The 26,512-nt window shown below is 39.0% G+C and overlaps 1 protein-coding gene across 1 annotated transcript in view; it reads left to right on the top strand.

The window, feature by feature from the left end:
• Window positions 1–3,500: 3,500 nt before the first annotated feature.
• The window catches only part of Ccnb3 (cyclin B3), a 63,353-nt gene continuing 40,341 nt past the window's right edge, over window positions 3,501–26,512 (top strand). Inside the window, exons 1-5 of the mRNA XM_085684530.1 lie at window positions 3,501–3,619; window positions 6,365–6,449; window positions 12,067–12,200; window positions 19,741–19,824; window positions 25,513–25,622. Coding sequence (XP_085540656.1) covers window positions 12,105–12,200; window positions 19,741–19,824; window positions 25,513–25,622 — 290 coding nt within the window. The 5' untranslated portion in view covers window positions 3,501–3,619; window positions 6,365–6,449; window positions 12,067–12,104. The remainder of the gene's footprint in view (window positions 3,620–6,364; window positions 6,450–12,066; window positions 12,201–19,740; window positions 19,825–25,512; window positions 25,623–26,512) is intronic.

The raw sequence follows: 26,512 nt of genomic DNA, 5'->3' as shown, positions 1-26,512 counted from the left end.
TTCATTACCTGATAGACAGAGGTTTGTTTTCCATATCTTGGCTACTGTGATTAATGTTGCATCTAAGAGGGGAGTACAGACCCCTCTTCAACATGATGAATTCATTTCCTGTGGATGTATACCCAGTAGTGGAATATCTGGATCATAGAGTAGTTCAATTTTTTTTTATTTTCGAAAGACCCCGCCGTATACATTTCCATAGTGACTGAATTATTTTACATTCCTATTAGCAGTGTGCTATTCACCAGCACTTTAGATTCTTATATTTATTATGATAACTATTTTGATTTATATTTCTTTGATGAATACTGATGTGCAATTTTTTATATGCTTGTTGGCCATTTATATATCTTGTTTTGAGAAATGCCCATTTTAACCAATGGTGCTAGTAAAATTGTCTATGTTATGCAGAATAATGAAGCAAGAACATTATCTCTCACCAACTAGAAGAATATATTCCAAATTGATTAAATAACTAAATATAAGTCTGAAAAAATGAAGTTAGAAGAATATATAACTGTTTCACGATATTGCAATGGGTAGGGACTTTTGTTGAGAAAGCTTAGAAAAGAAAAGCAAGCAACGGATTTAAAGGATTTTAATGTGTAAGAGGTAAGATACAAGCTATATAATAGGAGGAAATATTTAAATTACATATGTAATAAGAGTATAATATATAGATATACAAGTGACTCCAAACGGAGAACTTTTGGTAATTAAACACAAAATTGGGTCTCCTATGTCTGTTCTTCTTTGTGGAATAAGAAACAAAGGCAGAAAATATTTATATGCACTCTACATACAGCTATATATATATATATATCCCTAAGACTAAAACTTGATGTCTTTTGGACCAGAAGGAGGGAACCACCAGTATCTTTGTGTGGGCAATGTCTTATCAATTCCCCAAGTGACAAAGAGAACTGTAGACAATAGAGCACTGTCCAATGATACCCTGAATATGTCGTCCTGGAGTCTAACTAGAAACAGACATTAACAGTATTTGAATATGAGAACAATAATGAAAGGGTAGGAAAAGAATCAATGCAACTACCTCTTCTTCTTTGTCTGAAGTTGCTCAAGTTCTCAAAATGGCTTGGACTGACGATGGGGGGGGAGTGCAGAAGGAAAGGAGATCTATTCAAAGACTAAAAATAAAGAATATGCTGTGTTAATGAATTAATACATGTGGATAATATATACTTAAATAATACATCTATATTGCAAGTCTGGAAATCAAATTATTTGTGTTGTCTTACTTGTATGTACCACAATTATAGACATACAACTGAGGGTCAAGAAATAAACACCAGTTTTGAAATTTAGTCAGGAAGCATAATTGAGAAGCCACAGAGTCATGGGATCTGCAAAAAGTGATAAAATAAAGTTTGTTCATTTACCCAAGTGGGAAAAATTGTTCCCAGAACAATGAATATCATACTTTAGGGCATATGAGAGTCATCTGGCAGCCACTTAGAACAAGATATTTGAGCTCCATTCCTGGCTTTCTAATTTTTAAGAATAGTCTTCTAACATCTACAAAACATTCATGCACCTAAGGTTCAGGAAACATTGTGGAAGAGGGTCTGGAAAGATTGCAAGAGCCGAAAGATCAGGAAGTTTGCTGTGAGATTATGTCTCCTAGTGATAGCAGAAGCTACACCTATAGACTCTCACCAACATGAGCGTCAAATGTGAGCTGAATAAGGGTGCCACCAATGAGCATGCCAAACTGGGTGAGGAAAAGCCCAGGAGGCCTCAACCATACACAAAGAACTCTAGCATCTGAGGAGCTGGGAGCAGAATAAGTGGTCTTCCCCAGGGAAGAGAAGCACACTGATTGGTTATCAAGTGCCAGACCATCAGCCCTGAAAACATGCATTCAGGCAGAACTATAGGTATCGAACAAGTTTATATTTAGGAATATATATGTATATGCAAATACATATATGTATGCAGTAACAATTAGTAAAAAAGAATGTATGTTATTATGTTATCTATTATATACATCTGTCCTTGTCCATGATCAAGAGTAGAAGGAAAATATAAAGACTTAAATATCGCAGTGAATAAGGTATTCCCACCTTGTTCTGACTTTATTTTGTATCTACTTAGACACATCTAGGTCTCCCATCCCCCAGTAGCCACATCTGCCTTGACAAGGATTTTGAGACTGTCTGGGACCCTAGTTATGGTCCTTCTGTGTTAACCAAAGTAATTAATGCTTGTGTGAGCTAAAACAGAAAATAAAAATAATTAGAGAAAATGTAAATCAGAAATAATTGTCATGCTGTGTCTGGAAAATACTGCTAATCTCTGCAAAAAGACAGATGTCACAAGGTTGCTGCAGCCCCCTGGAACACTAATGTAATTGTGCTCTTAAAGTTTTTGTTTTGTTTTTTGTCTTTTCAAATGCTCAGAGCATTAACCTACTCTTGGTCTGGTCATTATTAAAGGGCTCTTATACTCTTAATTGACTTAATTAGCATGGTTGTCAGTAACTATCTAGCATGGGTTATTTCAATATCTCTAAACATTCTCATTTATAGTTTCAATTTTATAGGGAAACTGTTAAAGATAAACATAAATTCTCCACAGTCAGAGGCTCAATTAAATAACTAAGGACTGTTCTATTCCCTTGTAGACTTACAACTATTTTGGAGAGGCAGGTTTGGTTTGGCAGTAAAATTTGAAAGAGAGTGGCGAGGAGAAGGTTTGCAGTGAGGAAGGGCAAAAGAAAATGTTGTAATTATATTATAATCTCAAATAAATTGAGGCTTAGACGATTAATAAAGTAATAAATGCCTTATAAGAAAGAAAAAAAGAAAGTCTTCTGGCCTAGGCTAAGGTTATGGGCTAGTTGCAGACCATCCCGAGATATTTAGGAAAACCTTGCCTTGAAAAAATAAATGTCACTTTAAAACACCCCCACTCCCGAACCGTCTTGACAAGCTGTCTCATCTAGTCATGCAATTGTCCCGAAAAATAATCTCTTGTAGTAATCCTCTTACTCAATATCATGCTATGATTTATTCTTCCTAATTGTAAATTGGCTAAAACAGACATTATTTTATTCTGAAATATAGTCTGTCTTTTGGTAGTGTTGGGATTCGAAGCCACGTCTCTCCTGGAGTTACGTCATCAGAGGCTTAACCTCCATTTTAAAAATCGAGGGCTAGCACGTTGACGGGGGTGGGGGGGATGGGGGTGTGGGGGTGGGGAGGCACGCGGTTTGCTTCTGGACGCGTCCATTGTGTTGAAGCTGGCAGGGGTGTACTGGTGCGTTCACAGATTGGTAAGCCTTTTATTTCCTCTAAACTTTGGAGATTCCGGCAAGAAATAATTTCACGAAGCTCTAAAAACTCCCTGCTATGATCTTTTGACCCCATGGGTTGGTTTAAAGCCCTTGTGAGGAAAGCATGAACTCCGTTTCCCCCCCAAGCCCCTGCGCCCTGGTGATGAAAATGGCGGGTAGCCGGCAGTTGTTCTTCGCGCCTCCTAGCAGGTGGTGACAGTTGGTACCGGTTCCGGTTCCGCCGGTTCCGCCATTTCTGCCGTTGGTACCAGAAGGCCATCGAGGCGGTGATGCTGACGCAGTTGGTTAGTGGTCCCTGTTCAGGTAACCCCCAACGTATTTTTATTTAATTTCGGTTGAGGGTTCCCTCGCACCATTTTTATTTAATTTCGGTTGAGGGTTCCCTCGCGCCATTTTTATTTAATTTCGGTTGAGGGTTCCCTCGCGCCATTTTCAATCTGTAGATGACGTGGGTTTTTTTTTTCTCCACAGATTGGAACATTCTCAGTGTTCCAGCAATTTATGGTTCTTTACCTTAGTAAAAATACTTATTTTATTGTCTGTTAAAATTCCCTTGCCTCACATTTTTATGAGTATATTTTGGTATCAGGGATTAAGATGCTGGAGGAGATTTTGACTGACAGAACTAGTGATTTTGTGGGTACGTTTTTCTGTCAAAACCATCAAGTTTGAACACCTGATAGGAGAAAAAGTTTTAAAAAGTACTTAGATGTGCTTGCTATTCCTTGGTGTTAAAACCTTTATTTTCAGTCTATATAATGTTGTCTTTGTTAGCCGTAAGCGAGATCTTTAAGCGTAAAGCGTTTTAGGCCCCCTTAGTACTTGGGCCAGGCTCCATGGAACGTGGGCCCGGAAGATGGCCTCCAACTTGCCCCAGGCCTTGACTGGTACTCCAATGGCGAGGTTACCTGCCAGCCATAGACCGCCAGCGCTTGGCGCCCACAAATCAGGATCCTGGGTAGAGACCTATGTGGTTACTAGAGATAGCAGCTTTTAGAAACATGTTTTCTCAAAGAGTACATTTTGAGGAGTTGCTCCTCGACAGGGAATTTGGTAATTCCTTCCTAATAGTATTCCAGCTTTGTAATAGAATTTAACACACTTTAGTCCCCCAGCGATTCCTTATGGTAAGCTGTGAATGGACTTCTTTGGCTAAGTTGATTCTTAATGATGCCATTGGAAATAGATTTTTTTTCTTAATTTAATTTTCAGATAATTCCCTGTAAGGGTATAGACGTTTAATTGATTTGTTTGTTGATATTGTATCCCAAAACCTTAAACTTATTTGCTAGCGTTAATCATCTTTTCTGTAGGTTTCTTTTTAACCTATCTGTATATGGAGTAGTTTACATATATTTAATTTTTGGAATAAGTCTCATGTCCTTGTAATAAGCTCATTTGTTAGTGGTATTTTTGTTGTTGTATTTTTTGAGACAAGGTTTCTCTGTGTAAACCTTGAACTCACTTTGCAGACCAGGCCGGCCTGAACTCGTGGAAATCCACCTGCCTCTGCCTCCAGAGTGCTGGGATTAAAGGCGAGTGCCACCACTGCCTGACCAGTGGTATTTTTAAATATATTGCTAAAATATATTTGCTAGTATCTTAGGGATTTTGTTTCAATCACATGTTGGCCTGTAATTTTCTTTTGTGTGTTGTCTTTGAATTGTTTCAGTATCACCAAGTTGGAATGTTGCCTTCTGAGGTTTTGCTTTTTTTGATAAGCATAAAACTGACGTTAAATATTCTTTAAATGCTTAGTTTACCTCTCAATTTAAAGTACCTGGGCCTTAATTTTTAGAGTAATTATAAATTAAAATTTTAATTTTTAACTTGGGCTTATAGCCCTGTGCACACATTAAATATTTGCTTCTATTGTATGAGTGATGTTGGCCTGAAGTTTTCCTATTTTGCGCTTGTCTTTGGGTGGTTTTTGTATTGTTGAATTGTCATGTTACTTCCTAAGGGTTTTTTTTGATAGACATAGAACTAATGTTAACATATGCAGCAGTAATTGGACTCAGGGAGTTATTAATGATAAAATTTAAAATCAGGATGTGGAACTTGAGATAGAAGGACACTGGGGAGAGTTGGAAGGAGGTAGTGACAGGTTGATCCGATCAGTAAACATTGTATAAATGTATTGAAATTTTCAAAAGGAAAATTGATTTTAAAACTTCATTCAAATTGTTTCATATTGGGTATACTATGGATAGTTGTGATTTCCAAGGAATTGCTATGTTTTATTTAAGTTGACAGATTGTTTGCAAGTATTCACTGATGCTTTTGATGTCAGTAGAGACTGTGGTGTTATGCTCTGTTTGGTATCCCATTATAAATAGTTTTATTAAAACATAATTAAAATGCAGGACCGTCAAATATTTAATATGTATTATTTGATGATTTTACTTATATGCAATATCTGTGATAACATCACTGCAATTTAGGTATTCTTTTTATTCTTGATATTTTTATTTATTTTGTCTTTATCTCTCTCTTCCCCAACCCCTTGTTTATTTTTTTAGGACAGGGGGCTATATATGTAGCCCAGGCTGGCTTTGAACTAACTATTCATTATAAGTGTATATTACCATACCCTGGGCCACTGAGATCTACTTTCTTAAATTTGGAAGTTAACAATATCCACCACATTATTGATTCTAGTCACTGTTGTATAGAATACCTCTATAATTTATGCCTGTCTCTTATTTTTATTAAATGTGAGATTGCACACATGTGCACGTGTGCATTGCATGTATGCTATGTGAATACCCCTGGAGTCCAAAAGAGGGATGGATCCCTTGTAACTGGAATTACAGGCGTTGAGAGCGTCCCAATATAGGGGCTGGAAACTGAGCGTGAGTTCCCTGTGAGAGCAACAGGTGCTCCTAACTGCTGTGCCATCTCTCTAGCTTGCCTCGGTGTCTTTTAAAATATTAAGTCCCCTTTCTTCCTTGTCTGTCTTGCTAGAGCTTGTCAAATGTTTCAACTATTGAAGTCCAGCTTTTTGCTTTATATTTTTGCTAATTTTTTTTTCCTTTTCATTATCAGGTGTCCTGGAACTGGAGTTGCAAGCAACTGTGAACTGTCATGTGCCTGTGTGCTAGGAACTGAAACCGGGTCCTCTGCCAGAGTAGTAAGCGCTCTTAACCGCCAAGCTAGCTCTCTAGCCCTGCATTAGTGCTCATTGTTGTCATTGTTTTTCTTCTTGGTGTTCCAGTACTCCCATTATTACCTTTCTTGTTTTAAAAATTGTTTATTTGTTTTGCTATTCTATGAAAATTCTGTTTGTAGATTATTGGTGACAGATTCTCTTGGTTTCCCATACTCTGAGAAACACTTGATTTCCTCCCTTACTCCTAAAGTAGATTGTCTCTGCCTATATATTTCTAAATTGACAGATCTCTACCTTCAGTTATTGGAAAATGCTGTGTTACTCCTTCTGGCCTCGTGGCTCCTGATGAGGAATCCATGTCATTCACAAATTTTGACTCCCATTTGAAGGCTGCTAGTCCTCCTTTGCAGCTCTCAAGGGGATTCTTTGCTGTTAATTTTAGAATTTTTCTCTAAAGTTATAAAAATATTCTTTTGTTTTCATCTATATTTTCACAGCTTCATTTTCACATTTAAGTCACGGATCCATCTAAAATATATTTTAATGTGAGATTGATAATAGCTTTTTCTACTGGGCATTAATATAGGGTGTAGGTAGAAAAAGAAAGGACAGCGTATATTGCACGCCTGGGAGTGATCTATTGGATGATGAGGGAGTTTAGGGATATCACCTCTTCCTCCATGCTCTTTTTGTTTACTCCCCTAAGGGAAGGTTAAATGGACTTGAGGCATGAGGCTAAGAGAAAAATTAATTTTTGGGTTTCAGAAAGAGTCAGTAATGGTGGTTCGTTCCCATACTCCTAGCACTTGGAAAATGAGGCATGACTATCTTGAATTTGAAGCCAGCTTAGGCTTAATAGTGAAATTTTATGTCAAAACTAAAATGATTTTTTTAAAACACCTTTTACTAAGTTACTGTTTGTTTTGTTTTGTTTTATGATGAGCTAGAAGGCAATAGATAAACCTGAATTACTTCTTTTGTGATTTTTATGTTGCTTTTGATCTTTGAGCCTTTTCTTCTGGTGACTGAAGAACAGTGACTCATATGAATTTTTAATCCTTGTGGGACACAGTTATGCACAGTGATGATGCTTGCGGGCTGTCATATGGATGGGAGATTATAAAAAGGAGAGGGCCTGGGATCATATTAATATTTTTAATGTGGACACTGAGAGAGACTGTCAGGAATACTAATGAGGGTAGGGATGTGGTTCTGTGGTAGTATACTTCCTGTATGCAGGTGAAGTCCAAGATTTGTCCCTAGCATCCCAGTTTTCTCTTTGTCTCCTCGGAGGATTAGGCAGATGATAAATTCCATAAACTTTCTGTCAATTCCTCCTCTATCCTTTCCAGTTTGGGGTACGAAGTCCCTGCTCTTTAAGTAATTTGTTAAACAATTACATTAATATATAAATGAAATAAATGAGAACATCTGTGTTATAGAATTGCCATGCCTCAGTGTAGCTTTGTGATACTGGGCACTTAGCAAGCTGCATTTTGTCATCTGTAAAATGGGAATAATAAAAGGACCTATCTTTTTTTTAAAATATTTATTTATTTATTATGTATACAATATTCTGTCTGTGTGTATGTCTGCAGGCCAGAAGAGGGCACCAGACCTCGTTACAGATGGTTGTGAGCCACCATGTGGTTGCCGGGAATTGAACTCAGGACCTTTGGAAGAGTGGGCAATGCTCTTAACCACTGAGCCATCTCTCCAGCCCCAAGGACCTATCTTTTTGTCCAGTATTTAAAGCAATTAAAATTTTTCTAGCTGGTATAGCACTAGGACTGAATTAATTTTAATTTCTATTAGCTTTCTGCATTTCAGGTGCTCAATCATAAAGTAGGGAACACACTTTATGTCCTATTTCTCCTACAGAGTCATTTGTAAAAGCCTCAGGACTTTAATACTGCACTCTGTAAGGGTTGTTAAGTGTTTGAATTGCCATGACACTACACTGTTCAGTAGTTCTTTCCCCATCATCCAGGAGGACTAAAATATGTCTTTGCAGAGACACATTACTCCCCAAGCCTGATCTAACACAAAACCACAACCCAATGACAGGTCCATTAGCCCAGGAGTTCTTGTTTCCCGGGAATCATAGTAGCTGAGTATGCTGATTGGCACCCTGTTAACCAATCAGCATTTTGTTTCCTCCTGAAGCTAACTCTAGGTGGGCCCTATTAAGGGAAAGCTCAGGACTGGTTGAGACAGGCTGGGTAGGTAAGGACATTTATCTTTATTCTTTCTATTCTTCTTTTTTATTTTTTTATTTTGTTTTGTTGAGACGGGTTTCTCTGTAGCTTTAAAGCCTGTCCTGGAACTCGCTCTGCAGGCCAGGCTGGCCTCAAACTCACAGAGATCTGCCTGCCTCTGCCTCCCGAGTGCTGGGATTAAAGGTGTGCACCACCACTACCTGGCTCTTTATTATTTTTTCGTGGTCCTTCTTGCTCTGTGTTTAATCTTTGTGTGAGATAGATACCTTTGGTTTACACTGTCAACTCAAGTATCTGGCACTGTTACCTGCTACTCTAACTACTTGTTACATCCTGTCTTCTCTTATTGGAATGTACAGTATCCCTGTAAGGAAATATTGGTCTCCTGCCAGTTAAAACTCTTTGGAATGAACCCTTGCACAAAGTTGGGCAAGGAATGTTTAATGGGGGAGTAGGTAGAAAAGCTAATGGTAGTGGGTTCCCATTCAGATGATCCAGTACATATGGCCGCAGTCAGAATACTTTCGCATGGGGACTTTCCCAAGTGAGGTTGATTTCATGCACAAGTGCTGTGAGATCTGCTGGATTCCTAAGACAGAATGCTTCTTGAAAATGTGTTTGGAATTATAGATTACAGGGCAGAACTTGCCCCGGTGCTGCCTCTTCCTCAGCCCTCTTCAACGCTGGTTTTCCTATGGATGTCTTCTGCTGAGATACACTTAGAGTCTTTGAAGATGAGAGGCCCAGGAACTGCAGAGTAGTGCCTCTTAAACTTTAAAATGCATGCACGACACCTGGAGATGCTTAGTTGCATACTGGGATTTTGTAACTCTTCCAGGTTTTTGTTAATGCTGCATGCCATCGATGACACTTTGAATAAGGAGACAGCCGTGGTCATGTTACCTCGTTTTATGAGTTGGAAAATCAAAGTTCAGATTGCCCAGTGCCATTCAAACAGTTACTGGCAGGGTCAAAGCTACATTCAGCAGTTTTCTACGCCAGTGCTGCTTTCACTGGTACTATGCTGTGACCTTTCCAGTGTTTTGCTGCATCCAACCACATTTTATGTAAAATGATGCTGATACTCATTCCTATAATCTGTTTAGATCAGATTCATTCTGCTCCCCTTGTGTGGGTTAGAATGTACAGTATAGAATCCAACAATTAGCAGCATAAAAGTGGGGAGATGAAAAATCTGGATAGGGGAAAGTAATCGATTTTATTTTCCTCTAAAGAAGGTTTGAGGTTTTGTAGGTGGTATAAATCAAGAGTACTCTTTCATGGTTTTTTAATTTTATTTTCTGTACACACACACACACACACACACACACACACACACGAATAAGTACAGAGATCAAAGTGCAAGTACCTTCCTTAAGTGAGCTCTGCTTTATTTTTTGCAACAAGCTACTGAATGTGGAACTCACAGACTGTTTAGACTGAATGGCCAAGGAGTGCCTAGGTTCTATCTGTCTCCACCCTTCTCTTCCAGTTATGGGGTTATGGGCATGTGCCATTATGCCAGGCTTTTCCATGAGTAATGTGGATCCAAACTCAGATCTTGATACTTGTAGAGCAAGCCCTTTACCCACTGAAGTATCTCCCCACCCCCAAAGCATCCATTTATAAAAGAATGTTTTAGAGAGTGTTGGTCCCTCCTTCTGTGTCTCTTGTGGCTGGGGAATTAGTTTACTTAAGTGCATGTATGTATCCCTCAAAGCATATGCTTTGTACTCGGATAATGAGTATAGCCATCATCTGCATAGTTTTATTTTCCCTGGGGTTTAGTGTGTAGTCATCAACTGAGAATTTTTTAGTCTCTTGATTACCTGTGTCTTCTTTCCTTTTGAAGGGTAAAGGTTTCATATCATAGGTCTCTTCTACGTGATAAATAATGTATTTGAAACAAGAATGATGATAGCCGTATAAGTGATTTTATACAGCATACTAAATAATAGGTGCATCCAATATAACTTTATTGCTGCTTGGCTGAGTTTTTTGGGGAGGGTTGAGATAAAAAAAAATGGTTTAGATTTGAGAAGAGAGAGGGATTTAACGTTTACCGAGCACCTACCATCCATGCTTTATACATATGGATTTCTATTTGAGCTGCATGACTCCCCTTTATGTAAGTAGCATTATAGATTTTTTTGCAAACGAGGTCCCTGAGACTCACGAATGGTAAATTAGCTGATTTAGAAGCCTGATTACTCAAACTCTAAAACTTGTGTCTGTTCTGCCTCTTTAATACTGCAACCTTTCAATTTTTTGAAATTTTTTTAAACATGATCAGAAAGACTTTATAGTACTTTAGAAAGTGCTGGTAATCTGTGTTGCTTAATATTTTCCTTGGGGGGTAGTCATTTACTTAACTCATTTAGTACTGTAAAATGAAAATTGAATGTGAGTGGGTTTGCTAGGGCAGCTCTGTCAGAGTCCAAAGGATCTCTCGTGTAGCAAAGCAACAATTTTAATAATAATGTAGCCACTTGTAAGTTTCATATGTGCATCTATTTTTTTAAATCGATACAGGGTTTCTCTGTGTAGCCCTGGCTGTCCTGGAACTCACTCTGTAGACCAGGCAGGCCTTGAACTCAGAGATTTGCCTGTCTCTGTCTCCCTAGTGCTGGGATTAAAGATGTGTGTCACCATTGTCCAGTTTATGTGTATCGTAACTACCGGGGATTCACAAACTAAAAGAGCTTTCTAGACTATAAACTAAAACCCCACACTGATATTGGCAAAGCTAGAACTCTCTTAAGGGACTGTTAAATTCTTATCACAAATTTATTTCCAATAATCCATTTCCTTCTGCTCTCATCTTTTCTATTTATTTATTTTTTACCTAGGTTCTAGACAAGATACCTAGATACAGAGTTAGATTATAGTGTCTTCTAACTAAATGCCAGCTTTGGCTACAGTCCTGCCTGTCATGCATACATGGCTATATGCAGTCATTCTCCTGTATGTTTGAGTAGTGTCATAATTTCTGTGGCCAGGACTTTAAAAATATCATTAAGTCCACCAGGTAGTAACTATGCTGTATGAGCTGTCATGTATTTGATTGTTTCAGTGCGCAACTCTTATGTAAATTTGTGTATAGTATTCCCGAGTCTAAACTAGGGACTAAGTCACAGCCGTGGCATTTAATAGAGGGCGGCATGCCCCAGTTAAAAGATCCTGTAGCTAGAATTAAGTATAATTGCATCTCTTATAGGCAAGGCAGCTGAAGCCCAGGTTAAGTCATTTCCTCAGGGTTAAATGTGGTAGAACCAAGCTTTCTACCCAGATCTACTCAATCTAAGGTATACATTTTCCTGGAGATGGCCATAGAAAAACAAAGTTTTCTTAAGAGTGTCTACAAAATTTTGTGGTACTTCTGGTGAATGATATTATAATTTTTTTTCTTCTGATTGCAGCTCTGCCTTGAATGAAACACTGCTGAATCTGCACTAAGATGCCACGACCACCACTACCCAAAAGCTCCAGACTGGAGACTAAGAAAGTCCAGGCTGGCATGATCATGCCCAGTGAGGAAGATCAACCTGAAAAGGTTAAAGCAAATTATCTCTTCCAATTGTGTCTGATGTAGTCTCTTTAGGCATTGCTTTGGTGCTTTTCCTGGCCTCTGAATATTTTATGGTGTTTGTATTATTCTGAGAAAGTGGGTATTTCTAGCAATCTTTGTAGTTGAAGATACCAGAAGTTGGAACATGGGACTAGGAATTAAAATTTGGTTCAGGGTTGAGCTGTTGCCGAACATGTGCAAGGCGTTAGGTTTTGTCCCAGCCATTAACCCTAAGTAACTTGAGCAAAATGTATAAATTCTACTCATACCTCAATATGTATGGATGAAGTCAAGGCCATTTTCTACATCTTTCAAAGCCAAACAATAGTGAGTTCTCATTAATGATCATGTCTATACTTTTATATTCTTTTAGAAGCTCCAGGAGGCTTCTTGGTAGTACATTTTTTCAGTAAGAATATTATCATACTTTTTAAATATTCAGATTGAGTATCCCCAATTTGAAAATACAATATTAAAAATTTTCAAAGTCTTTAAACTCTTTGAGTGCTGACCTAATTCTTCAAGCAGAAAGTTCCATATTTAATGTCAATCAATGGAGTTTCCAGTCAGACTGCAGGCATACTAATGGCCAGCAAGATTGTGCAGTGATGGAAGGAGTTGCAAGCACAAGGACCAGTTTGAAGACCTAGCATTCATGTAAATGCTGAGTGGGTATGGCAGCTGGCCTGTAATTCTAGTGCTCAGAAGGCAAAAACGGGATCCATGGAGCAAGCTGGATAGTCACACCAGCTGTGTAGGCAAACTCTAGATTCAACTGAGTAACACTGCCTCAGTGAATAATGTGAGAGCAAGAGAAGGAGATCTCTGATATCAGCTTTAGACTTCCACATACAAGGCACACATTTGCACATATATGTATACTCATGCATATGCAAACCTATATATATATAATATGTATATATATATATACATATATTCAGGTCCACTAAAAATATTATATAAATTGCCTTCAAGATATTCTTTTTTTTTTTGGTTTTTCGAGAAATGGTTTCTATGTGTAGCTTTGAGCCTGTTCTGGTACTCACTCTGTAGCCCAGGCTGGCCTCGAACTCAATATCTGTAAGCCAGCTCCAGGGTATCTGAAGCCCTCTTCTGGCTTCTGTGGGTACCTACATTTATGTGTACATACCCACATGCAGACGCACACATACATGCACATAATTAAAATAAATTTTGATGCTGGAAAGATTGTTTGGGTTTTTAGAGTGTGTATTGCTTTTCCAGATGATCCATGTTCAATTTACAGCACCCGGGTGGGACGGGGTGGGGCGTATATCTGTGTGAATGGGAGATGACGGTGACTTTGTCACTTGTGTGGGTGAGACCACAGGAGGTTGTCCACCCAGGGCACACATCTGAGCCTCAGCCTCGTTGTTCATGTCTCATGGTCACAGCTCCTTCTGCCTCTTGCTCATCCTCGCCTGAGCAACTTGCTTCATGGAATCCCATGCCTCTGGTCTCCACATGTGCACAGTCATGTGCACATACCAAAGCATATGCAATACATATACATAATTAAAGTAGTAATAAATGTTTCAAAAAAGAATTAAAAAGAAAGATCCCTGGGTCCCATCCTGAAGATATTTAATTATGTATATGTCAATACTTCAAACGTGAAAAAACTGAAAACCAAGAAACATCTAATCCCAAACATGTTAGATATAGAATACTCAACCAGTATAATTTAATACTGGTACACTTAAATTTTCCTGATTTAACATTGACATTCTGACCCTATTGTGTGCTATATTCATCACCATATATTTTAACAAGAGTTATATTAGCAGTTGTAAATTTTCATCAAGAGAGAGTTTCTTGAAGCAGACAGCATTAGGCCTTATGCTTTCTTTGACTGTGCCGGCGCCTTTTTGTGTTCAGCCTCTAGCACTGCAGACTCTGGCGTTCTATATGTGCGGTGTTGGGAGCAGTGAGCCCCCAGATCCTGAAACAACTTGTTTTCCCTGATCTGAGTGCCTACAGCCGCTCTGAGCACGAGACCCTCAGGAGTTCCTGATGGCAGGAGAGTGGTTTCTGGTGGGTTTGGCTGGGGCGTGGCTATCTCTATATAAGCTGCCCCTGGACACAATAAAGGGGGCATTCCTGTTTCAAGGATGATCTGTGTCTCTGTGTGTGTGTGTGTTTGTGTGTTTCAATCTCCAGCCCCTTGCCCGGCTCGGGAACTATATGGCGGCGCATAGAGTGCAGACGGCGCAGTGTGCTGCAGTGCAGATAAGCAGTTTCTATTAATTTTTACTTTGTCTTAGTAAAATGATTTTCATGGAGGAAATCATGTTTTTTTAGATGTTAATTTATAAGGAAAGATTTAATATTTTGATTGACCTTTCATTGTATCAAATGTTCTAATTGTAGAACATTGTATGTTTTCTTTTATGGCCATTATTTTTTCCAGCCCCAACTTTATTTGACCACAGATTGTAAGGATGAGTTTTATTGAGTTCACTTTCCATTGTTAATTTTGTATGGAGGAGATTCTTTCTAACAGTAATACTAAATAAGAACTAGAAGACAAACTGACAATATGAAAAAAGCCAGCTTGAAAGAAAAGTACTGTTTATTATTTGCTAATTATTTTGTACTAGGATTATTTATTACAAATAAGATAAAGATGAATGGTTTAATTTTTTATTAAAAATTTCTCCACCTCCTCCCCTCCTCCCACTTCTCCCCTCCCCACTCCTCCTTCCCCTCCTTCTCCAGGCCAAAGAACAGTCAGGGTTCCCTACTCTATGGGAAGTCCCAGGTCCTCCCCCGTTCCCCCCCAGGGTCTAGGAAGGGTGAGTATTCAAAACAGAAAAGGCTCCCACAAAGCCCGTCAATGCAGTAGAATCAAAGCCCAGCGCCATTGTCCTTGGCTTCTCAGTCAGCCTCTACTGTCAGCCACATTCAGAGAGTCCAGTTTGATCACATGCTCCATCAGTCCCAGTCCAACTGGCCTTGGTGATCTCCCATTAGATCTGTCCCATTATCTCAGTGGGTGAACACATCCCTCGCGGTCCTGACTTCCTTGCTCATGTTTTCCCTCCTTACTTTTTAACTGAAGTAATTCTTAGCTCCCCTAGACTTGCAGTCTTTTGCTGGAATAGTGTATTGTGTCATGAATACAATTTTCCAAGGTTTTGAGCATTTACAGCGTCATATACCGTTAATGATGTACCTAGCACAAAGCAAGTGGTTCCATCACAGTGTTCTGTTTAATAATTGTAAGAAATTTCTTATATGGGTAAGACAGAGTTTGTTCTTAGAATTTTAAGAGAGAAATCTGACATTTGATAGATATTCAGCAAATAGGAACTGTTAAAGGATAGAAAAAATTGCTACAAGAATAATTTCTCTCAACTTCTAACTCCATATTGAAGGGGACCCCCACACAGCAGAGGCTTCCTCCTGGATCCTGGATTAGACACACACCACACCCAAACAAACACCTGTTTTCACGGAGAGATCCCTTATTAAGCAGGGAAGAAAAGTTAAAGTGGCTGCTTAGGTTCCTGTATGGTCACTGGGGACAGAGGTCTCAGGGCAGCAGCAGTCTTCGGCGACTAGGTTCAGAGTGTCCAACAGACCTTCCTGTGGAGTAGGAGCTAGTAGGGGAGAGGAAACGGACCTACTTTGTCTAGGCAAAGTGGGGAGAGGAACTCCCCAGTGTCGTGTTTGTCCAGAGTTTGGACAGGGTCATGGCAGTTGTTGAGGTGAAGGACAGTTTTTCACCCAACGTCTGGCTTTGTCACAAAGAGCTCCAGGTGGAGTTCTTCTGTGCCCAAAGATTTCTTTGGAGGAGGTTAGAGGTACTGTCAGGAGCCGGCATGTTTATTACAAAAAACCTTTTTTAAGTTAAGCATTTTAAATGCCATATTTAGCAAATCTCTGAAGAGTTTGAGGACCATTATCTGTTAAGTGTACCTAGATTAGCCAAACTTTGTTTGTAGTTACTTGTTTCAAAGGCTTAACTTTTAAAACATTATATATATGTATACATATACATATATATACACATACATATATATGAGGCTAATTGAAGCTTATTTATATAATTATTCATGACTATAAATATAGTTATAAATATATTAAAGAATGATTATTTATGAGGTAACTGGCAATTAACTTGTATATTTTAATTATCTTTAACAATTTATACTGTAGGCAATGTCAGGACAGGAAAGGGTTAAAGTGGGAAAATGGCAGCAGTAAACAGGTGTTATATAGCATGGCCATAAATTGTATTGCAGCTTGGTTATCAACATTGGAGAATTTGGCTCTAAGAAGGGAGGGGGAGTGTGGCTGAAATAAGGGGCTTTTTGGGGTGAGGAGAAAGTGAGAGGCTATTGGAGCATTAGTACAACTGGAACAAGTGGTGGAGGAAGCAGGGGAAGGAGGTTTGTGGGGGGGTTACACTATCCCTATACAGGCCTAGGAAATCTGTACTTCTTTCCAGGGAAGCTGAGGGATAGAGGGACATGGTAGAAGTCCAGAGGCGCTAAGGGAGTCTCTGTGGCCTAGACTTGGGCCTAAGGGAACTGCAGCTCCTGGAAGGAGGAGAGTGACCTGAGGTTAAGGGGTTTTGGAGAGACTGCTGTGCTCTGTGCAGCAGCACCGAGGAGCTCAGGTGGGATGGAAGAAGATGGGGCCTTCCAGCAGCTGCGGGCAGAGGGGACTGTAACAGCTGGTGAAGTTCAGGCCTGAGGGGTGTGACCTGGGAAGCCCTGGGGTGAGCTGGCTCACGCAGAGGAAGTGGGGGAGGGGAAGTGGGAGCCAAGGATATAGAGGCTGGTCTGTCTAACCTTGGTGAAATCTAGGTGGATGGAGGAGATTGTTGGGAAGGCAGGTGACGATGAGAAGCAGGGCTGGCTGCATGGGCAGTACAGTATTTGGTTGGCATAGAGTGCCTGACATTCGATATTCATGTAGCCATGAATAGCCATGGAAGGCTTACAATGGAGTTTGGAAAAATCAGCTGGTGTAGGAGTCGCACAGAGGGCTTGAAACAGGAGAGAAAGCAAAGATGTAAAAGATCTCTTTCTATTTTCCTGTGCACTCATAAGAGTTGTAAAGATCCTGAATGATGTTAGGATCCAGAGAGCTGCTGGGAGAGGGTCATTTAGATTGATTGTCTGGTAGACATAGAGGCCAAGTCTGTGTACTATAGTCAATGAGTTGAGTTTTGATGTCTGAGTGTTGTAGCTGTTTGAGATTCTGGAGGAGACATCCCAAAGACAAGTCAGTCAGAATGGGGAAGGTGGAACCCATTACTCTTGGTATTAGTGGGCCAAAGGTCAAGATACCAGGTATCCCTGTATGTCTCAAGAAGCTGAGGAATGGTCTCTGGGAGGGAGGAGGTCATCACCCAGGCTCCATCACCAAGAAAGTGACCCCAGGGGTGTCCGGACCCCAGTGAGTCTGGGAATTGGGGACATCAACAGGATTTGGGGAAGGTGGGAAGGGCACCAGATTCTGACAGTGTGAACACCAAGAGTGAAGGGGAAGCATCAATCAAAACCAGACTAGATGCAGTGTGCCTAACTGGATGGAATGAGACTAATAGCAGCCAGTCCGTGGGAGTCCACCATAGCCAGTGAAGGTCATGGGGTACAGTCTCTCAATTCCACAGGACAGAATGGAGGTGTGAGACACTCGATAGCTATCACCCAATAACCTGGGGATTGTTCAGGACAACAAAGGTAGGGGACTCACCAATCAGTCACTGTTGATGAGGGAATCAGGCTCCAGAAGGACTGGGAGATGTGAAAAAGGGTTGGGAGCTTTACTGGCCTATCGATGTCATAACACCAATGATTGGGACCCCCACACAGCAGGGGCTTCCTCCTGGACCCTGGATTAGACACACACCACACCCAAACAAACACCTGCTTTCACGGAGAGATCCCTTATTAAGCAGGGAAGAAAAGTTAAAGTGGCTGCTTTCTGACTCAGGCAGAAAAGAGCAGCAAATGACCTTGCAGGTGGAAGTTTAAAAGGAGAAGAAGGGGAAGTCTGTGTTAGAAGGGCCAGGATGCTGTGATAAAGGAGATAGGGATGAGGGAGAAGAAGTATTTGTCTCAGAGGACAAAGAACTGCCTCTGGATGGAGGGGAGACAGATATGGCACATAGGCAAAAGGTGGTTTATAAAGGTAAAGGGGGAAAGCCCACGTTAGGATGAGGTATTTAATTGGGTGTGTGTTAATTAGGTGAGCCAAAGGGGGCTTTTGATTGCTGGACTTTGGTAGTCAGCCTCAGGAGGAGGAAGTGGCCAAATAAGGGAATAGACCTTGGTGGCTAGCTTTAGGAAAATAATCGAATGAATTTAGCAAGGTAGAGGGAATGGGGAGTAGGGCAGGGCCTGCAGAGTCACATGCTCAAGTGGGCTGGTGTCCCTTCACTTGCAGTCTTAGTCTCTTGGGAGTGGGGTAAGGCATGTACAGATATACAGTACCTAGAAAGAAAACCCTTGTTGCTTAAAGTATGCAGCTCCCTCCTCTCCGTAGTCACATCTCTTCTCCCCCGTAAGACTCTCACAGATAAAATAAAACAGTTAGAGGTAATCTGGATTAACAAACTGTTTTCCTAAAATGATTCTATTGGGATGTTTACAAGCTTTCAGGACTACATAGTTGTGGGTTTTTGGTTTTTTTTTTTTCAAGACGGGGTTTCTCTGTAGCTTTGGAGCCTGTCCTGGAACTAGTTCTTGTAGCCCAGGCTGGCCTCGAACTCACAGAGATCCACCTGCCTCTGCCTCCTGAGTGTTGGGATTAAAGGCGTGCACCACCACCACCTGACTAGAACTATATGGTTTTAAAGTGATATTTCTTTCTATTTACAATTTATACAGACTGAAAAATGTATTTTATTGTAGAAAATTTACTTATGATATACAAGACTCTGGGTTTCATCTTTAGCACAGTTACAACAAAACACTTTCAAAAGTATGTTCTCTTTTGTAATCCATAAAGTCTCTGTAATGTGGATCATCATTCCAGTTTCATTGATAAGAAAATTGAGTCTCATAGATTGAATGATTCTTCCAAGGTCAATATTTAGCAGAGAGTTGATTGTACACTATTGTCCTTATTGAATAAATATTAAACAAGTGCATTTAGTATAAGAGGCACTTACTTGGTTTATTTAACTAACTTACTTGGAGGTAGCCCTTTTGAAAGAATCACTTAGTAGTGTTGATTGTTAAATTTTAATACTATAACCATAACTACGGGAAGAAAAAGAGAATAAATTAGCTTCACCAAGCTGTTTTACCCATTTTGAAATTTTTGCTGAGGTTCATCTAGTCTCTTCGTTGTTTGTCCCTATCATCAATGACTATATTCTTCAGTGACTGTGTAAACATCTTCAGGCACCCAAAATAAACTTTCATTGTACATCATAAGATTTAGTATAGTTATTGTGGAGTTTATTCAAGCCCTGAGTATGACCTAAAGTTCCAAAGGGATTTATATACACTTGGCCGTGCTCATTTGCCTCTTATTTCTACAGAGTGAGGAGGATGACCATACAACATTTTCACCTTCATCTCCAGACACAGAAAAAAAGAGATCAGCTTTTGAAGACCTCACTAATGTGAGTATGCTATTCCCATTCTTTCCTGTAGTTTTACATATTTTTACATAAAATTACATGTTTACATAAAATACATATTCTTTATCTTGAGCAATCTTTCTTGTTTACCATCAGACCTTGGCACTCTCAGAATGTTGAGAGCAGAATTTATTTGGACACACAGTGACACAATTTCACAAACTATAGAAGCTCTTTTTACTGGAACATACCATTTAGGTCAATTTGTATGTTCCCTGGAGACATTAAGCAGTGACTAGTATATGAATTGTAAATAACTACCAAAACTATGGGAGATTATGTTTACCTAAAATCCAGAGATGGCTCCCTCAGCTTTGGAAATGAGTTATAATAGAATAATTGTAGTTCAGAGTAGCTTTACAAATTCAAGCACTATGAGAGTTTTGGCTAAGACCATTTTTTTCTTTTCTGTAGGGTTTACCTCACCCACCACTTCTGTATCCCAGGATTTAAATTTTATAATTAGCCTAGTCCTAGTGACAATCAAAACTACCTCATGTCTATCAAACTTCAAAGGGTCAGACCTGTAGCTGCAGACTGGTGGAGCCAGCCATCAATACCCATCACAGAGATATGAGGAGGATAACTTACTGGAGGAAATGGGAAGTATGGACCAAACAGCCTCCATAGCAATTAAAATGAGTCTTGCCCACTGTTGCACGAGTTCTAATTGGTGTTAATAATAAAAACCTGGAGCCAGACATCGAGGTAAATGTTGAAAGATCAGAGAGAGGAGGAGCAAGCCACAGCCAACTCTTACCTTGCTAACTCCCCAGCTGAAAAAGAGCCAAACTACTGTCTCTTCCTACCTTATATTCTTCTATCTGCCCAGCCGTATCACTTTCTGTCTGTCTGTACAGACCTCCAGTCCTTTATGGTTAACTAGTGGCTAGCTCTGTCTTCTGATCTTCAGGCAAGCTTTATTTGTTAGAATATAAACAAGATATACCCACAGCCCACTATCTAACCAGTTACCCTAGCTCCTTCATGGTAATTTTGATGATTTTGTTGGGGGCTAAGGTCCCAGGGCATTACCACTTTTCAGCCACCAGGCCCAGAAAACCTGAGAGATCTTCCTGTGGAGAAGGAACTTGGAGGACTAACCTACTTTGATGAGACAAAGAAAGACAGTGTCCTGCATATCCACAGTTTGGGGAGGCTTCTGGTGGAGGGTGAGGTGAGGTGCCATTCTTCATCCAGTGACTGGTGTTGCCACATTTGAACCAGGTCTTTGGTGAAGTTTGTTGCTGCCCATTTTTTTTAGAAGTGGCCTCAGGGCTTCTTCCAGAAGCAGTTGTTTCCATCTATCATTGGAAGCTTTTGGGGGTCTTTCTTGCTTTTCCCTTTCATTAAACACCTTAAATGCCATATTTAGCAGATCTCTGGGAGGTTTGAGGACCATTTAAAAAAAGTTTAAACTTATTTTAAACTTGTTTTCAGTTACTTGCTTCAGGCTTAACTTTGACAATATATATACAGAAGATTATATAATGGGAGATAAAAAATGGTTTATCCCTCCATGCTTGTGCTTGTAAACAAATTACATTGGTATTTAGCATGATTACAAACATGGTTTTGGGCACATTAAAGAATTTGATCATTGGGCTGGAGAGATGGCTCAGTGGTTAAGAGCACTGTCTGCTCTTCCAGAGGTCCTGAGTTCAATTCCCAGCAATCACATGGTGGCTCACAACCATCTGTAATGAGATCTGGTGCCCTCTTCTTGCGAGTAGGTATATATGCAGGCAGAATACTATATACATAATAAAAATTTAAAAAAAGGTTGATCATTTATAAGGTGATCAATCATTAATTTGTATGTTTTAATTATCTTTGACCGTTTACAATATGCATCTTTTATAAGATTAGAATTTCATAATCTTTATCAAGTTTGAGCCTTAAAATTTATAACATTTTAAAATGAAGATCCTTTAGTATGAAAATAAACTTTAAACAATAAATACATTTCAAAGAGAGACTAAGAACCTTGTTTTCCTGATCCTTTTATAATGTATTTTTACAAAATATTGCAGTTTTTATGACATGATTTTTCCAAATAGCTAAAGCCTAACAAACTCAGCAAAGATATAAGTAGTTAGATATATGTTTGTAAATCAGTTTATGTTAAACTGAATAAACCATTATAATCTTAGGAAATTATAAACCTTAATCATCGAACATATGTTGCTCCTAAATCCTATCTTCTGTAACTCTAGTTCATGGTTTTGTCCTCATGTGTTTCTTTCCACTCTTAGGACAAAAGTTATCATACAAAGTTCATCCTTAGCTGGGCAGTGGTGGTGCACGCCTTTAATACTGGAACTTTGGAGGCAGTGGCAGAGGGATGTCTGTGAGTTCAAGGCTAGCCTGGTCTACAGAACGAGTTCCAGGACAGCCAGGGTTACATAGAGAAACCCTGTCTCAAAAAAAAAAAAAACTCAAAGATTCATCATTATGCAAAATATCTTAGAACCTGGTGTTGCCTCCTTAACCTAAGGAAAATAAAATAAAAACAAATCATCTTGGAGGCCTGGTATTGCCTCCTTAGTCTAATTTAAAAATCAATTTTCCTAAGTAAGAGTTGAGTCTAAGTAACATCTGTGGTATGGTATAGCAAATTAAGATTACCTATACATAGATTTTTAATTACCAACCTTTTTTGTTACAGGATTTAAGATACCTTTTGCTCTGCTGGAATTTTACAGACGTTTAAAACCATACTCCCAATGATCTTACAGATCCCAGGACAAAGAAAGCTTACATTTATGCAGAAGCTTCAAAGAAATCCATGACTTTTCAGAACATTTTAAACAAAACCAAGAAAAGGGGAGTGGTATTCAGAGGGCTAAACATGTGATTGCATTTAACCATATTAATTTTATACATAAATTTCTCTTGAGTAAAACATTTAAATGCCATGGGATAAACAACAGTAACCTCTTCTGAATATAGTTTATTTTTTAGCTATTCTCAAGCACATAGCATCTCTTTCCTGGTCTGTCCTGTTGTGGTTCTATTCCCTGTCACAGGATCAGAGGGCAGCCTGACCCAGGACAGGCCTTGGAGACAAGCATGCTTGGTCTAAAGTGTGCGGGCCAAATCCCATTCCCACAGCCAGCTTTTTAGTAGAGTAAAACAGCATGTGAAACTATTTCAATATTATCCATACCCCAAAGGCATTTGAATCTCTGTAAGACTGAACCCAGTGATAAGAAGGAGAGAGGAGAGGGGGAAGCAAAAAAGACTTAGAGATAAATTATTTCAGACCATCTGCTTGCTCCATGGTAGAAATTGTCACAATCTGTGAGAATTTAGAAATCCAATGTGCCATTTTCTTGCCATTGAGACTGGTATCCTGGTAAATAATGGCTCTAGGAATTTGGCTGAAACAAGGTAGATAGATACACAAATTAGAAAAGAAATCTGTCTTAGTTTAACTTCCCTTGGTCCTTTTCATTCAGAATCCCTAATGGGAATGTATGGAATGGGACAATGTAGTTGTTTTTTTTTCCTCTTTGCTCTTTGGGGGCCCACTGACCAACTCCCAAATAAATACATGGAGACTTATATTTATGTATACTTATCCTTAGCTTGGCTTCTTTCTAGCTAGCTTTTCTTAAGTTATCCCATTTACCTTTTGCATCTGGACTTTTACCTGTCTCTATTTTATATACTTTTCTTCTTACTCCATGGCTGTCTGTGTGGCTGGGTAGCTGGCCCCTGGCATCCTCTCTTCTTTCCTGTTCCTTCCCCTTCTTCTCTCTTCTCTGTCCTTCTATTTATTCTTTGCCTGGCAGTCTCGCCTATCCATCTCCTCCCTACCTATTGGTTGTTCAGCTCTTTATTAAACCAATCAGGTGTTTTAGACAGGCAAAGTAACACAGCTTTACAGAGTTAAGCAAATGCAAAATAAAAGAATACAACATATCTTTGCATCATTAAACAATTATCCCATAGCATAAACGAAAGTAGCGCATCTTCAACTAATATTCCATAGCAGGACAAGGTATTTTTGTGCATTTCGACTGCTATAAGAAACTATGAATAACTTATACAAACAATATAATTTTAAAAATTTTAAATTATTTTTATGTGTATATGTGTTTCATTTTCATGATTATGTGGTGTCTGCAGAGACCAGAAGAGGTTGTCACATACCCTGGAACTGGAGTTCAAACAGTTATGAGCTGCCATGTGGGTGCTGAGGATCTAACCCAGGTGCTCTGGAGAGCAGCATATACTTTTACTCACTAATCCATCTCTCCAGCCCCAACATTAAAAATTCATTATGTACAGTTTTAGAAGCTAAGAAATCCAAAATGAAGATGCCAGTAGATTTGGTATTGGGTTGGGGGCCATTCCTCATAGATGCTATTTTCTATCTGTGTCCTCATATAGCAGAAAGGCAAGAAAATTCTCTATGGTATTACAAATAAGGGCACTAATCCCAGTCATGAGGTCAGATCATCAAGACATTTACTCAACATTGTAGTGCAGCAGTTTCAAAGCAACACTTTCATATTTATGTCACAAAACAAAGCTAATAAACAGTGTTTCATATTTATTCATTATATCCACTCCTTGGATATCCATCCTGACTGAGGATATATAGTCAAGTAATGTACTTATAAATTACTTAGATTAGTTGATTCTTGTATTTTTTTCATTTAATGTAATTATAATAATAGTATTTATTTGAAATATAATTAGGCTCATTTGTAGATGGAAGTTTCTGCCCTGCAGGGTCCCACAGCCATTCAGTCCTAAATAAACACATTAATATAAGAGTCTTATATTAATTATAAACTGTTTGGCCTATTGCTCAGGCCTATTATTAACTAGCTCTTACAACTCAAATTACCTCATAAGTCTTATATATGTTCAACCACGTGGCTTGGTACCTTTTCTCAGTCAGGCAGTCTCATCCTGCTTCCTCTGAATACATCTGCTTTTCTGCCTATCTTCCTAGAATTCTTCTAGATTTGTTGCCTCACCTATATTTCCTGCCTGGCTACTAGCCAATCAGGGTTTTATTAAACCAATATGAGTGAGAAATCTTTACAGTGCACAAGAGCATTATCCCACAGCACATATTTTAAAGGCATAACCTTTACGTTGACTTTTTACTGATATTATTCAGATTAATGATTTCTCCTACTGTTTAATAGAGTAGTCAAGATTAGTGTAGGGCATATTCTTGAGAGTCAAATATTAAATAAATACCACTTGACAAAATAGAATAGTGGTATCATAAGTAGATGTGTGTTAAAGGTCTAGCCTGAGTAGGTAGTTATTCTTGGCAAAACTAGACAATAAAATTAGTTGTATTTCTTGTATCCTCTATACATTTTAAGTCAAAACATAAGACAAACTAAACTATCTTGTCAGTTATTCATGAGCCAGTGTGCCTGGCATGGAAATCAGAATTGTGTCCTACATCTCTTGGGAACACTTGGGGCTGCTATTTTTATGTGTACCAGTATTATTGTACTTAGTGTAGCTTTCACCGTGGTTGGTTGGTCCAGTGCCATATGTTTTATGAAAATTTTAGATTGTGACTCCTGGGAACATCCAAATAAGCTGTCTAGGATGGCGAACCTGCCTTGAGTTTCTTATAAAAATCAATTATTGGACGATATGTGATTTCTTAATTTGCTGTCTTTTTTGTAGACTTCTCAAAGTCAAACTGTGCTGTCAAAGAAGGAAGATGATACAGAGCTTAGGAGTCATGTTTCCAAGAGGATAAGCAAGAAAGTTGCTAAAATTTCTCTGGCAAAAAGGTAAGAGTTAACTGGCAGTGTTTCATATTATAAAGGAGAGACTGTGACATCATTTTGTCTCCATTAAGAATATTTTTAGTGAGGCACAGTGGTGACTGCCACATTACCTCTTAGTGCTGGTGGAAGACCATCTGTGGTTGATGGAGTTATAGGCCTCTTCTCTCTTTTTTTCATGGATTGTGTGTGTTAGTGCATAAATTGAAAATGCTATCATCATTACAGAATTGAACAAAATTATATATTTGATTTAGCCCCTGTTTGAGATAGTCTCTGTGGGGGGAGCATGGAATCAGCCCAACTTTTCGTGAAATCTAAGAAGCTAGCTAATAGCATACCAGTTTGCTTAACTAATTAGAAACTTTAGGAGATATTCCTCTTGCTACTGGACGTAAATTACTGTCTCCTTGTACCCCAAACCTGTGCCTTCCAGCTATTAGAAGTTTTACAACTAGATTAGAAAAAATAATTTACTTTTAGGAAAGTTTTTGACTTTCCTAAAAAAGAAGACTGAAAGGTTACTGTGAGGCCTTTCTACATTCTCTTCTTAGTCCTTCTTAGTGTGGCTAGCAATAAAAATTTATTAAACATATATAGCTCCACTCCTGACTTTATACAATGTATTTTGTTTTGTTTACACTGCCAGGACAGAGTTGATTATCAACTTTTCTTTGAAACTTGGGTTTTACTATGTTGCCCACATTGGCCTTGAAGTCATGATCCTCCCCGCCTCAGCCTCCTATATGTTGGCATTGCAAGTGTGGGCCACCATATCTGATATATATTTATTGTTTGTTACTTTATAGAAAAAGTGTTGACTCCTTACTATCAGAATTATTTGTTCTTGCTCTCTCCTAAATCTTCAAATGTGGTTAGAAATTTACAGTTACCAT

This window comes from Myodes glareolus, chromosome X (assembly GCF_982192425.1).
Source record: "Myodes glareolus chromosome X, mMyoGla1.1, whole genome shotgun sequence".
Taxonomy (NCBI): domain Eukaryota; kingdom Metazoa; phylum Chordata; class Mammalia; order Rodentia; family Cricetidae; genus Myodes; species Myodes glareolus.
The sequence above is the reverse complement of the archived record's forward strand: the minus strand, read 5'-3'. Positions and strand labels throughout refer to the sequence as shown.